Genomic DNA, 11,205 nt, shown 5'->3' on the forward strand with positions numbered 1-11,205 from the left:
GGCAGTTTGGCTGCAAAAGAAAGCGGCAAATGAGTTTCTATGGGCCCGCATCGAGCAGCCTTGACGAAGACGACGGCGCTGCAATCTGAACCAGCCACAAAATTCTTTCCCCTCAGTGGTCGTGTGTGATACATACTTGCCGTGGTTGAGGGCAACGTAGCAATTGGGTGAGCAGTCGTGGTTGAGCAGGCACAGGTTGGGGAAAAGGCCCACGCCAACAGCTTGCAGCCCGTTCTGGTCCCTCATTGTGAAGCCATTACACGTAATCTGTGCACACAAAGAGGGGGCGTGTCAAGACAAAGGCCGCAGGGAAACGTCACAGGTGGCGTTGTTTGACATTACAATGCCAAAGATATGTGAGATGAAGTCGACGGAGTGCCGTTTCCTCCCATAGGACCAGTAGCCCAGGAAACTCTCAACATCGCTCTGGAGTTGTTGAAGGTCCTTTTCCGGCAAGTCGGACACGTGGTCCTCAAGCTGTTCCACTGAGATCAGCTGACTGTCAGACACGATGCCGGTGTCCTTGTGAAGGCGCCACAGCACACGAGCCGCAAGACTGCAGGCGAAATACAAGCGGGGCGGGGGGAGATCGATACATTTTTCAAAACTCAAAAAGGGGCTTGTTTCATTTCGCTATTGGGCGTATGTTGAGACAAGAAGGAGCCTTGTGTCATCTTAAAGAGAGGACATCATCTTGCGGCGCATGATACACAAAACTGCTCTGATTACCACAAGCAAAGTGGTAAACAACAAACAAAAAATGATTTGTGTGTTATTAATATATATTATTGTGTCAGTGTGCACTCCACCCTAAGCGTCCTCTCAGTTTCACTTTCATCAAAAAAGTATTTAAAAAAAAAAAACAGGTGACCTTTAACCTCCGGTGATGCCATGATCTGGTTGTGTCAGTGTGCACTCCACCCTAAGCATCCTCTCAGTTTCACTTTCTTTAAAAAAAAAAAATCAGGTGACCTTTAACCTCCGGTGATGCCATGATCTGCTTCACTAGAAGTTAACGGTCAGCAGTCTCCCGATTGCAGCCTGCGACCTCTATCTTTTTTGTAATTATTTTTCTCGTTCAACGTCTGTTTCATGTCCAATTCGCCGACAGCGCTGGCAAAGAATGGCAATCTGGAGCGCCAGGAGTACGATCGTTTCTGCATTCAAGACGCTGCAAAAGTGCGCCACGTGCCTCCACGTGAGGTCTCGAATACGGTAGGCGGTGATTTCCTTTTCACAAACTCTTTGCTTCACATTCATGTTCGGGGCCCTTCTGGCTTTTGCTCACTGTGTCATGCGTGGGTGCGCGCGCGTGGATGCGAGCATGTGCGGTAAATGAAGACTGCTGGAAACACCCGAGCATGGCTAAGAGCAAAACCTTGGACTATTGTGAAGTGTCTTTCCATTTCCCCTTTTCTACCCCCAAAACTTGGTGCTCGTTCGGCGCCAGGATGTTTTTCTTACCGAACATTTTCAGCGGGTGCCTTGCCAGCCTTCTTGATGGCCGCGCACTCCTCCTTGTGTTCATCCCAGCATGCAATCTGGCAGGTGCGGTTGCAGTAGAAGGCAAACTGGCACTGGGCGCAGCGATGGAGCTCGGCCTGCTGTCGGAAGCAGCTGTGGCACACCTGCATGAACGAGCTGAGAGAGAGTAAGTCCAGAAACGTTTTATGACGCATGACACCAAAAGCATGCATCTTTCAAGTACGTCTGCCTTCTAGAGGAGTACGAACAAATCACAAGTGCTTCATGAAGCTTCATTTTCCCATCACTCCTTTTAAATTGATTTTACCGTTCATGTTTGCGGAGACCAATCGCGTGAACTACAAAGGATTTGATTCCAGTGAGCAATTAACAGACGCAAGTCCAAAATAAAGTCACGTTCAGGTTGAAATGACACCTTGTCAGCCAAGGCATCTTATTTTTGCTAATGTCATGGCAGTTGGAAAATGTTGAAATAAGGTCACATCCCAGACAAGGCTAGTGAAAGCACCTGCAGTCAAAAAAACCAAAACATGCTCACTGCGAAACCATTGTTGCTAGATTCTAACGGAGCAACAACAACAAGAGGATCTTCCTACCTGTCAAAGACCACAGCGGCAAAGCTGGCCTCTGCAAAGACCACCTCCCCGGTGCTAAGGTCTCTGCCGGCTCTTAGGCCACGACCTTTCTCCCCAGCATCAAACAGCTCGACACTATCCATGTTCCCCACCGTCATTGTGTGGGCTGAACAAAACCCCCAAAAAATGGAGACAGACGAGAAGAGTCGCAGAAGGCGGGCCGCGGCCTGGAAAAGCTTTCGGGAAGTGCGAGGTCCTCACGGGATTCTCAGACACGTTAAGGGGGGCCGGCTCCTTGGCCCGACCCCTGCTATGGCCCAAAAATACATTCGCCTTCTCTAAGGGGTCCCAAGTGTGAGAGGGAAGAGCGGCAGAGAGGTGAGCGGAGCCGAGGGGCCAAGGTGGGAGTTGTTCCCTTGTTGGGGTGCCTCCCACTGAGTTATTTTTGTCGGCAGCACCTGTCACCTTCCATCGCTGGTTCGTGAAAAGGAAGAGAGACGCTGACACTTGTTTTGATTTTCTTGGAAGGTGAGCACAGCGATAGGCAAGTCGGAAGTCAAGGATGGATTGAAAAAGTGAAGGTCACGGCCATTTTGAAATTATGTCACGGAGGTTACAAAGGGCGTGAGTCGCGTCGCTCCAAAAATACAAAAGCAGTTGAGAAAACATTTTTGAGGTGAAATTAGGGGCCGTCTGAAGACGGGAGCACAGAAGAATTCAGTGATCTTCATTCACTCCAGTGTTTTCAAGATAAATTGTGTTGTTCTCATCATAAATGGTTTATTTGGATCTTCCAAAAGTTGTACAGTATATAAACAAGTTTATTAATAGTCATGGCACCTCCTTTCTCACTCTGCCCACCTTCACCTTTTTCAAATAACCGTGTGGCTCAAGTCAAACTCGTGTTAAGTGTCACTCAGGGTTGGAATGTCACTCTGCAAAACAGGAGGAGGTTGAATGTGGTGAACAAGAAATCACGACGAAAAAAAATAAGGTCATTTGTGCAATTTTATTGATTTGGTGATGTAATATAGATGGTAGTACAGCACTCAACAATTTTTCTTCATAGTTCCTGATGTGTACAAAACAAAATCTTTAGTGAGACACACAACATATGAGGAATACCGCAAAGACAGACATTAAGGCTTTGGTCCATTTTAAAGTTTCAAATCACAGAGTGGGACGGCACATTTGATTAAAAACAGATCTTGACAAATACCGTGCCGTTAATTTGCCACCAAATAAACGCAGCTTCCATTGTAGCGGTAAGTGGAACCACAGAACATCTTTTAAGGCGCGTCAAAAATCAGGTCCGCACCCAGCGAATGAGCGAACGTGTGCTCTGCTGCCCGATCTACACGTCGTAGAAGTCAATGTGATCTCCCGATTTGTATTTGTCTTCCAGCAGCAGCTTCATCATCTTGGCGCACGAGGCCTCGCATGTGAGCAGCTGGCCTTCGTCAAACATGCCGGAAAAGGCTTTCCTTAAGGTTGATTCCCCTGTTCTGGTCCTAGCTACCATCTGCATGTCTGTGTCCAAAGGACCTGGTGACGTGGAGCAAAAAAAAAAAAAAAAAAAAAAAAAAAGGAAGAAAAAATGTGTCAGTGTGCACTCCACCCTAAGCGTCCTCTCAGTTTCACTTTCATCAAAAAAGTATTTAAAAAAAAAAAACAGGTGACCTTTAACCTCCGGTGATGCCATGATCTGCTTCACTAGAAGTTAACGGTCAGCAGTCTCCCGATTGCAGCCTGCGACCTCTATCTTTTTTGTAATTATTTTTCTCGTTCAACGTCTGTTTCATGTCCAATTCGCCGACAGCGCTGGCAAAGAATGGCAATCTGGAGCGCCAGGAGTACGATCGTTTCTGCATTCAAGACGCTGCAAAAGTGCGCCACGTGCCTCCACGTGAGGTCTCGAATACGGTAGGCGGTGATTTCCTTTTCACAAACTCTTTCTGCTTCATTCATGTTCGGGGCCCTTCTGGCTTTTGCTCACTGTGTCATGCGTGGGTGCGCGCGCGTGGATGCGAGCATGTGCGGTAAATGAAGACTGCTGGAAACACCCGAGCATGGCTAAGAGCAAAACCTTGGACTATTGTGAAGTGTCTTTCCATTTCCCCTTTTCTACCCCCAAAACTTGGTGCTCGTTCGGCGCCAGGATGTTTTTCTTACCGAACATTTTCAGCGGGTGCCTTGCCAGCCTTCTTGATGGCCGCGCACTCCTCCTTGTGTTCATCCCAGCATGCAATCTGGCAGGTGCGGTTGCAGTAGAAGGCAAACTGGCACTGGGCGCAGCGATGGAGCTCGGCCTGCTGTCGGAAGCAGCTGTGGCACACCTGCATGAACGAGCTGAGAGAGAGTAAGTCCAGAAACGTTTTATGACGCATGACACCAAAAGCATGCATCTTTCAAGTACGTCTGCCTTCTAGAGGAGTACGAACAAATCACAAGTGCTTCATGAAGCTTCATTTTCCCATCACTCCTTTTAAATTGATTTTACCGTTCATGTTTGCGGAGACCAATCGCGTGAACTACAAAGGATTTGATTCCAGTGAGCAATTAACAGACGCAAGTCCAAAATAAAGTCACGTTCAGGTTGAAATGACACCTTGTCAGCCAAGGCATCTTATTTTTGCTAATGTCATGGCAGTTGGAAAATGTTGAAATAAGGTCACATCCCAGACAAGGCTAGTGAAAGCACCTGCAGTCAAAAAAACCAAAACATGCTCACTGCGAAACCATTGTTGCTAGATTCTAACGGAGCAACAACAACAAGAGGATCTTCCTACCTGTCAAAGACCACAGCGGCAAAGCTGGCCTCTGCAAAGACCACCTCCCCGGTGCTAAGGTCTCTGCCGGCTCTTAGGCCACGACCTTTCTCCCCAGCATCAAACAGCTCGACACTATCCATGTTCCCCACCGTCATTGTGTGGGCTGAACAAAACCCCCAAAAAATGGAGACAGACGAGAAGAGTCGCAGAAGGCGGGCCGCGGCCTGGAAAAGCTTTCGGGAAGTGCGAGGTCCTCACGGGATTCTCAGACACGTTAAGGGGGGCCGGCTCCTTGGCCCGACCCCTGCTATGGCCCAAAAATACATTCGCCTCCTCTAAGGGGTCCCAAGTGTGAGAGGGAAGAGCGGCAGAGAGGTGAGCGGAGCCGAGGGGCCAAGGTGGGAGTTGTTCCCTTGTTGGGGTGCCTCCCACTGAGTTATTTTTGTCGGCAGCACCTGTCACCTTCCATCGCTGGTTCGTGAAAAGGAAGAGAGACGCTGACACTTGTTTTGATTTTCTTGGAAGGTGAGCACAGCGATAGGCAAGTCGGAAGTCAAGGATGGATTGAAAAAGTGAAGGTCACGGCCATTTTGAAATTATGTCACGGAGGTTACAAAGGGCGTGAGTCGCGTCGCTCCAAAAATACAAAAGCAGTTGAGAAAACATTTTTGAGGTGAAATTAGGGGCCGTCTGAAGACGGGAGCACAGAAGAATTCAGTGATCTTCATTCACTCCAGTGTTTTCAAGATAAATTGTGTTGTTCTCATCATAAATGGTTTATTTGGATCTTCCAAAAGTTGTACAGTATATAAACAAGTTTATTAATAGTCATGGCACCTCCTTTCTCACTCTGCCCACCTTCACCTTTTTCAAATAACCGTGTGGCTCAAGTCAAACTCGTGTTAAGTGTCACTCAGGGTTGGAATGTCACTCTGCAAAACAGGAGGAGGTTGAATGTGGTGAACAAGAAATCACGACGAAAAAAAATAAGGTCATTTGTGCAATTTTATTGATTTGGTGATGTAATATAGATGGTAGTACAGCACTCAACAATTTTTCTTCATAGTTCCTGATGTGTACAAAACAAAATCTTTAGTGAGACACACAACATATGAGGAATACCGCAAAGACAGACATTAAGGCTTTGGTCCATTTTAAAGTTTCAAATCACAGAGTGGGACGGCACATTTGATTAAAAACAGATCTTGACAAATACCGTGCCGTTAATTTGCCACCAAATAAACGCAGCTTCCATTGTAGCGGTAAGTGGAACCACAGAACATCTTTTAAGGCGCGTCAAAAATCAGGTCCGCACCCAGCGAATGAGCGAACGTGTGCTCTGCTGCCCGATCTACACGTCGTAGAAGTCAATGTGATCTCCCGATTTGTATTTGTCTTCCAGCAGCAGCTTCATCATCTTGGCGCACGAGGCCTCGCATGTGAGCAGCTGGCCTTCGTCAAACATGCCGGAAAAGGCTTTCCTTAAGGTTGATTCCCCTGTTCTGGTCCTAGCTACCATCTGCATGTCTGTGTCCAAAGGACCTGGGGATGTGGAGCAAAAAAAAAAAAAAAAAAAAAAAGGAGGTAAAACACATTTTAGAAAATAAGCCAAAGTCATCACCGCTGCGGGGTAACACATGCAGAATATCTGCACCACCTCATGGCCATATTTTCCTTCATTTCTTGATACATCAAAAAGTTTACATTTGTATTCATTGAGCTATAATTGACACAATAGGATAAACAGATGCACATAAATGTAACAGATCCCCCACCTGGAGCATAGTTGAGCACACGCAGGTCCGGCTCCTCTTCTGCCAGAACCTTGAACATCATGTCCCGGGCGGCCTTGCCGGAGCAGTACAGCACCCAGGAGGCAAACGGCTTCAGGGCGCACAGGGAGGAGACGTTGATCACGCAGCGGCGCAGACCCGACTGCTTGGGGAAGGCCTGCAGCACGCCGGCAGTAAGGCACAAAGCTGAGCTGACGTTGAAAGAAAGGTAGGAGTCCACCTCGGCCATGCTGGTGAAGCTTTTGCAGAAACGGGACACGTCACCTAGTGAGGCTGAGAAGACACAATGAGGCAGGGGCGCCCGGGGTAGTTAACTTGGCAACAAACTTTGTCTCCGCTCGTAAAGTTTACCTGTACTTTTGCTTTGCCACTAAGAGGAGCTGTTGGCTCTCTCATGCTCATTGAACGTTTCACTTGATGCGCAACGTGCATTCTTTTCACTTTTCTATTTATTATCTTTGTGCATTTAGGATCGTGTTGTAACAAACCCCGATAACACTCTTCATTATATTTAAAGCACAAGGTGAATCCCTTCTTATTTTACACTTTGTCGTTCATAAGACAACGGTTAAAATGTACAGTGTTGAGTATTGAAGAATACATTGATTTTTAATTCGAATAAGTCATACACGTGGCCTATACATACATCTAATATAAATATAATAATTCATAAATATAAAAACAACGGAAAACCACAATAACTGCCATTACGAATTGCAGGCAATAAATCTTGATGATCCAGTCGTTGATTTAGCGACATGGGTACAAATATTGTTAAATCAATGCTTCTCTGTCCGCCATTAGCGACTAAAATGTGAAGTTAAGACTACGTTGATTTTAATATGCGGGCTATAACATAAATTGTCGTGACATTTTTAAATCAGAGATTCGAGCCAACTCTTAATTTTTTTTTCTTATTTTATATCTTATTATACATTTTGTACTATTTATGAATTCTGTGTTCAGTTCAGCAACTGCTCGGTTTATTTTCTGCAACGTCATTGCTATAATTGATAACACATTGTAAAAGCCGTATCGCGCACGCGAGATCAACCAAAAATCAAAAAATATTTGTTATGTGCGTTGCGGTTGACGACTGTGGAACCTTCTTAAATACTGCTCCTGAAATCTAAACTTCATCTAAACGAGGCTTCATAACTTCATAATTGTGTTTTGCAAGTATCCACAATCTGAGTCCTGTTGAGTATTTTTTGTGGACATAAAGACCAGTTGTAAATTCCCGATGTCGGTTCCAAACAAACATCTGCCAAACGGGACAAGATGAGCTTACCAGCGTTATTAACGAGAATAACATGTTTTATGTCCGGTGAAAAAACCTCCTTCGCGGTTCGGACGATCCTCTCCGGTGAATCGTTGAGGGACAGATCCAAGACCACACACCGAGCCTCCAGGCCGGACTCGGCCAGCTCCGTCTGAAGAGTCCGAAGTTCGTCCCCGGATCGGGCAACCAGGACGAACGCCGAACCGGGCTCCACCAGCCGGGCCATCTCCTTCGCAACGGCCCGGCCGAAACCTTTGGATGCCCCGGTGATGATGCACAGAGCTCGGCCGAGAGTCGCCATTGCCTCGGCGGCACACTGCAACGCGGGGAGTCAAATGGGCCGCGACCGAACGAGTTCTCCAGGCTTGTCAGTTTTCAAAGGCATACTTGGGGCTCTTCTTCTTTTGTTGAATAGGCGTGGCGCGCCACCGCCTGTTGTTTTATCGCCATCTCTCGGTTTCACGCTACTTTTGACACCCATTCATTTTCCCCGACTGAGATTTGTTGGGGAAAAAAACGTCCATTTCAAAAAGGACTTTACTTTGAAATCTGACCTATAAAAGCGTGGCGAAATCGCATACACAATTGGAGAAATCCAGAGAACCAGCAGCCAGGCCATAGAAACACAAGAACCATAGCACAAAACGTAGACAATGCAAACGTAACTTTATTTTGCGATAAAATATTAATAGTTTCCATCCAACAGTCTTGAAAGGGATTGCCTCCCGTATCGTGTTTATTTGTCTGGGTTGATTAAAAATGTCAACGTCCACACATGCATTTTTAACATAGTAATATTAAATAGCAATAAGAGGCCATAGTAGACTAATCGAAAGCCTTGAAGGAAGTTACGCACAACAATATTTAAAGCGATAAGAACGATTGGTGAAAAAAAATCAGTATAGTCTGATACAGTTCTAACCCTCAGCCTGCTTTTTTAAGTGTTTTTGGCTTTATTTTAAAAATACATTGCGGCACTTCACTCCAATTACAGTACCTAATTGGCCACAAAGCTACGCGTGCATGCACGCACGCCCACACAAACACACACACACAAACACACGCACACAATCCTTGCATGAAGATCATATGACATTACATCAATTAGCATTCATTCATGTAATAAGTATTTAAAAAAAAAAACAGCAGTCCTAGACTATGTAATTAAAGCAACCAGTCTGGGTTATTTTGGCTGGAAGAGGAATGTATTCAATGTGCCTTTTGTGGAACAACGTAAAAACCAATCGTGGTGTGAATTCAAAGCGAGACTTCGCAAAAACAAAGCGGCATCGGTTGTACATGTTCAAAAGCTGGCGCAGCTATTGATGAAGAACTACATGCTTGATTCGTTGTGACCGCGTTTGTCATTTTCCAAGTCACTATCCTGTGAAATGAGTTTGTAAGGTTTCTTCCTCTCTCGCTCTTCCAGGACAGAATTTCCCATCTCCACATCCTTGCTGCGAAGCTCGTGCCGAGAGAGGAACTCTATGATGCCTGCTCCAATGGAATCCCCCAAAACATTGGTGGTGGTACGCAGGCGGTCGCTAGCACACAAAAGAAAGAGGACGCGCAACGTCACTGGATGGTACGTTTTTCACAATCCACATCAAACAGGGTGAATATTTGATTTTAGTGGGGGCAATGTGGATGAATCATTGTTACCGGTTACTCAGTTTTAAGTCTGACTTGCAAACTTTGACCGTCCTCTGTTGTTTCAAAAGTACTCGAACGAATTGTCGCCTTCTTGATTCCCATAACCTCTATGAGCCATTTCAATTCGGCTTCAGATCCTATCGCGGCACGGCAACAGCCCTTCTTAGAGTCACCGACGACCGCCTCCTCTCCTCTGACGCCGATCTCATCCGACTTGACCTCAGTGGCGCTCTTGACCCCGTAAATGACTCCATCCTCCTCACCCGTCTTGAGTCCTCTCTTAACATCACCGGCACTGCTCTCTCAGCCCTCACCGACCGTCACCAGTTCATCTCAGTCCGACACAGCCACGGTCCTCCACGGTGTCCTCCAAGGCCCGGTGCTCAGCCCCCTCTTCTTTATCCTTTACACGCTTCCCCTAGCTCACATCAAACGGAAATCCAATCCAATCCAAATCATAACAATGTTCATAGATACTGCTCGGTACTTGTCTGTTCTGCTGTGGTCTATAAAAAGGAGAGATGTTCATATTTGGACCAGCCTAGTAGAGGAGACAGGGATTTTTCCACATTGCCCCAGTTAGCCGAGCAGGGTCTTCTAATTGGAATTATTAATTTGGGAAACCTAATTATGTTTCTATGTTAAAACTCACTCCAGAAAATATTCAACACAAAGGGAAAGATGTGGAGCAGGACTTGAGGGAGAATGAAAAAGTGTGTCACTAGGTGGTGGTGGTCGAGATGGGGATACTTTGGGCCTTTCGAGCGACAACGGTGATTCACGTCCGTCCGCGTCTGACTGCGGGCTCGGCTCTTCTCGGTGTCACATTTTTGAACGCGCGGGATACTCACAGAAACCAATCCACCGCAATGATCAGAGTGATGTCATCAGTCGGAAGTCCAACGGAGGTCAACACAATCACCATGGTGACCAGGCCTGCTTGCGGGATCCCAGCGGCTCCAATACTCGCTGCCGTTGCTGTAATGCTTGATCATAGGGCAGAGAATTCATCCGTATAGATTTGATCTTCTTTGCCGTAGCCCCCCTTTTGGACATTCATACCTGATGGTAATGATCTGTCCAAAGTTCATCTCCACATTGTTGACTTGGGCAATAAAAATGGCCGCCAGCGCTTCATAGAGAGCGGTGCCGTCCATGTTGATGGTGGCACCCACCGGCAACACAAAGCGAGTGATCCGCTTGTCGATTTTGTTGTTTTCCTCCAGGCATTTGAACGTGACGGGGAGGGTGGCCGAGCTGCGAGACAACGGCGCGGAAATGAGACTTAGCGGCGCCAAGGGAGACCTTAGCGACATGGGAGACGATTACTACGATTTCCGCGATGGGCGGTTGGATTCGGGACTCACCTGGAAGAGGTACCCAATGCCGTGACCAGAGCTTGCAAGAGCCCGGCAATGAAAATGAAAGGGTTCTGCCGAGTGATGACAAAATACAGGGTGGGAAGAATAAGAATGGCATGGATCATCAGACCAATGATGACTGTGATGGTGTACATGCCCAACTGGCCACCCATTTGCGTAAGATCGTCCATCTCCACTATTTTTCCCGCAATGAGGAACAGGATACCAATGGGAGCGTACCTGACGGCAGAAGGAGGTCAAGTTAAGAGAGGTGTGTGTGTGTGT

General features: G+C 46.7%; 3 protein-coding genes across 4 annotated transcripts in view; all 3 read right to left on the reverse strand.

Moving 5' to 3' along the window:
* LOC109529102 (histone-lysine N-methyltransferase Smyd1-like) overlaps positions 1 to 2,401 on the reverse strand; it is a 5,155-nt gene extending 2,754 nt beyond the window's left edge. Inside the window, exons 1-4 of the mRNA XM_019892273.1 lie at positions 2,082 to 2,401; positions 1,465 to 1,641; positions 343 to 556; positions 4 to 267 (exon numbers count right to left, since the gene is read on the reverse strand). Coding sequence (XP_019747832.1) covers positions 4 to 267; positions 343 to 556; positions 1,465 to 1,641; positions 2,082 to 2,218 — 792 coding nt within the window. The 5' untranslated portion in view covers positions 2,219 to 2,401. The remainder of the gene's footprint in view (positions 1 to 3; positions 268 to 342; positions 557 to 1,464; positions 1,642 to 2,081) is intronic.
* A 653-nt stretch (positions 2,402 to 3,054) lies between these two features.
* On the reverse strand, positions 3,055 to 8,415 carry spra (sepiapterin reductase a). Of its 2 annotated transcripts, none has more exons than XM_019892302.1 (3): positions 7,916 to 8,414; positions 6,607 to 6,897; positions 3,055 to 3,605 (listed from the first exon to the last, which is right to left on the reverse strand). In XM_019892302.1, the coding sequence occupies exons 1-3, from the start codon at positions 8,205 to 8,207 to the stop codon at positions 3,415 to 3,417; spliced, it is 774 nt and encodes a 257-aa protein (XP_019747861.1). In that variant the 5' UTR covers positions 8,208 to 8,414; the 3' UTR covers positions 3,055 to 3,414. The 2 variants fall into 2 exon arrangements, with proteins under 2 accessions (XP_019747861.1, XP_019747862.1); XM_019892303.1 differs by lacking the exon at positions 3,055 to 3,605 and adding an exon at positions 5,823 to 6,373 and having other exon boundaries at positions 7,916 to 8,415.
* Positions 8,416 to 8,519: 104 nt separating this feature from the next.
* Positions 8,520 to 11,205, reverse strand: part of LOC109529103 (excitatory amino acid transporter 1-like) — a 5,112-nt gene continuing 2,426 nt past the window's right edge. The window contains exons 4-7 of the mRNA XM_019892274.1: positions 10,927 to 11,174; positions 10,622 to 10,816; positions 10,411 to 10,545; positions 8,520 to 9,450 (exon numbers count right to left, since the gene is read on the reverse strand). Of these exons, the coding sequence (XP_019747833.1) occupies positions 9,240 to 9,450; positions 10,411 to 10,545; positions 10,622 to 10,816; positions 10,927 to 11,174 (789 nt within the window). The 3' untranslated portion in view covers positions 8,520 to 9,239. The remainder of the gene's footprint in view (positions 9,451 to 10,410; positions 10,546 to 10,621; positions 10,817 to 10,926; positions 11,175 to 11,205) is intronic.

Source organism: Hippocampus comes, unplaced genomic scaffold, assembly GCF_001891065.2.
Source record: "Hippocampus comes isolate QL1 unplaced genomic scaffold, H_comes_QL1_v1.1 scaffold145, whole genome shotgun sequence".
NCBI lineage: Eukaryota > Metazoa > Chordata > Actinopteri > Syngnathiformes > Syngnathidae > Hippocampus > Hippocampus comes.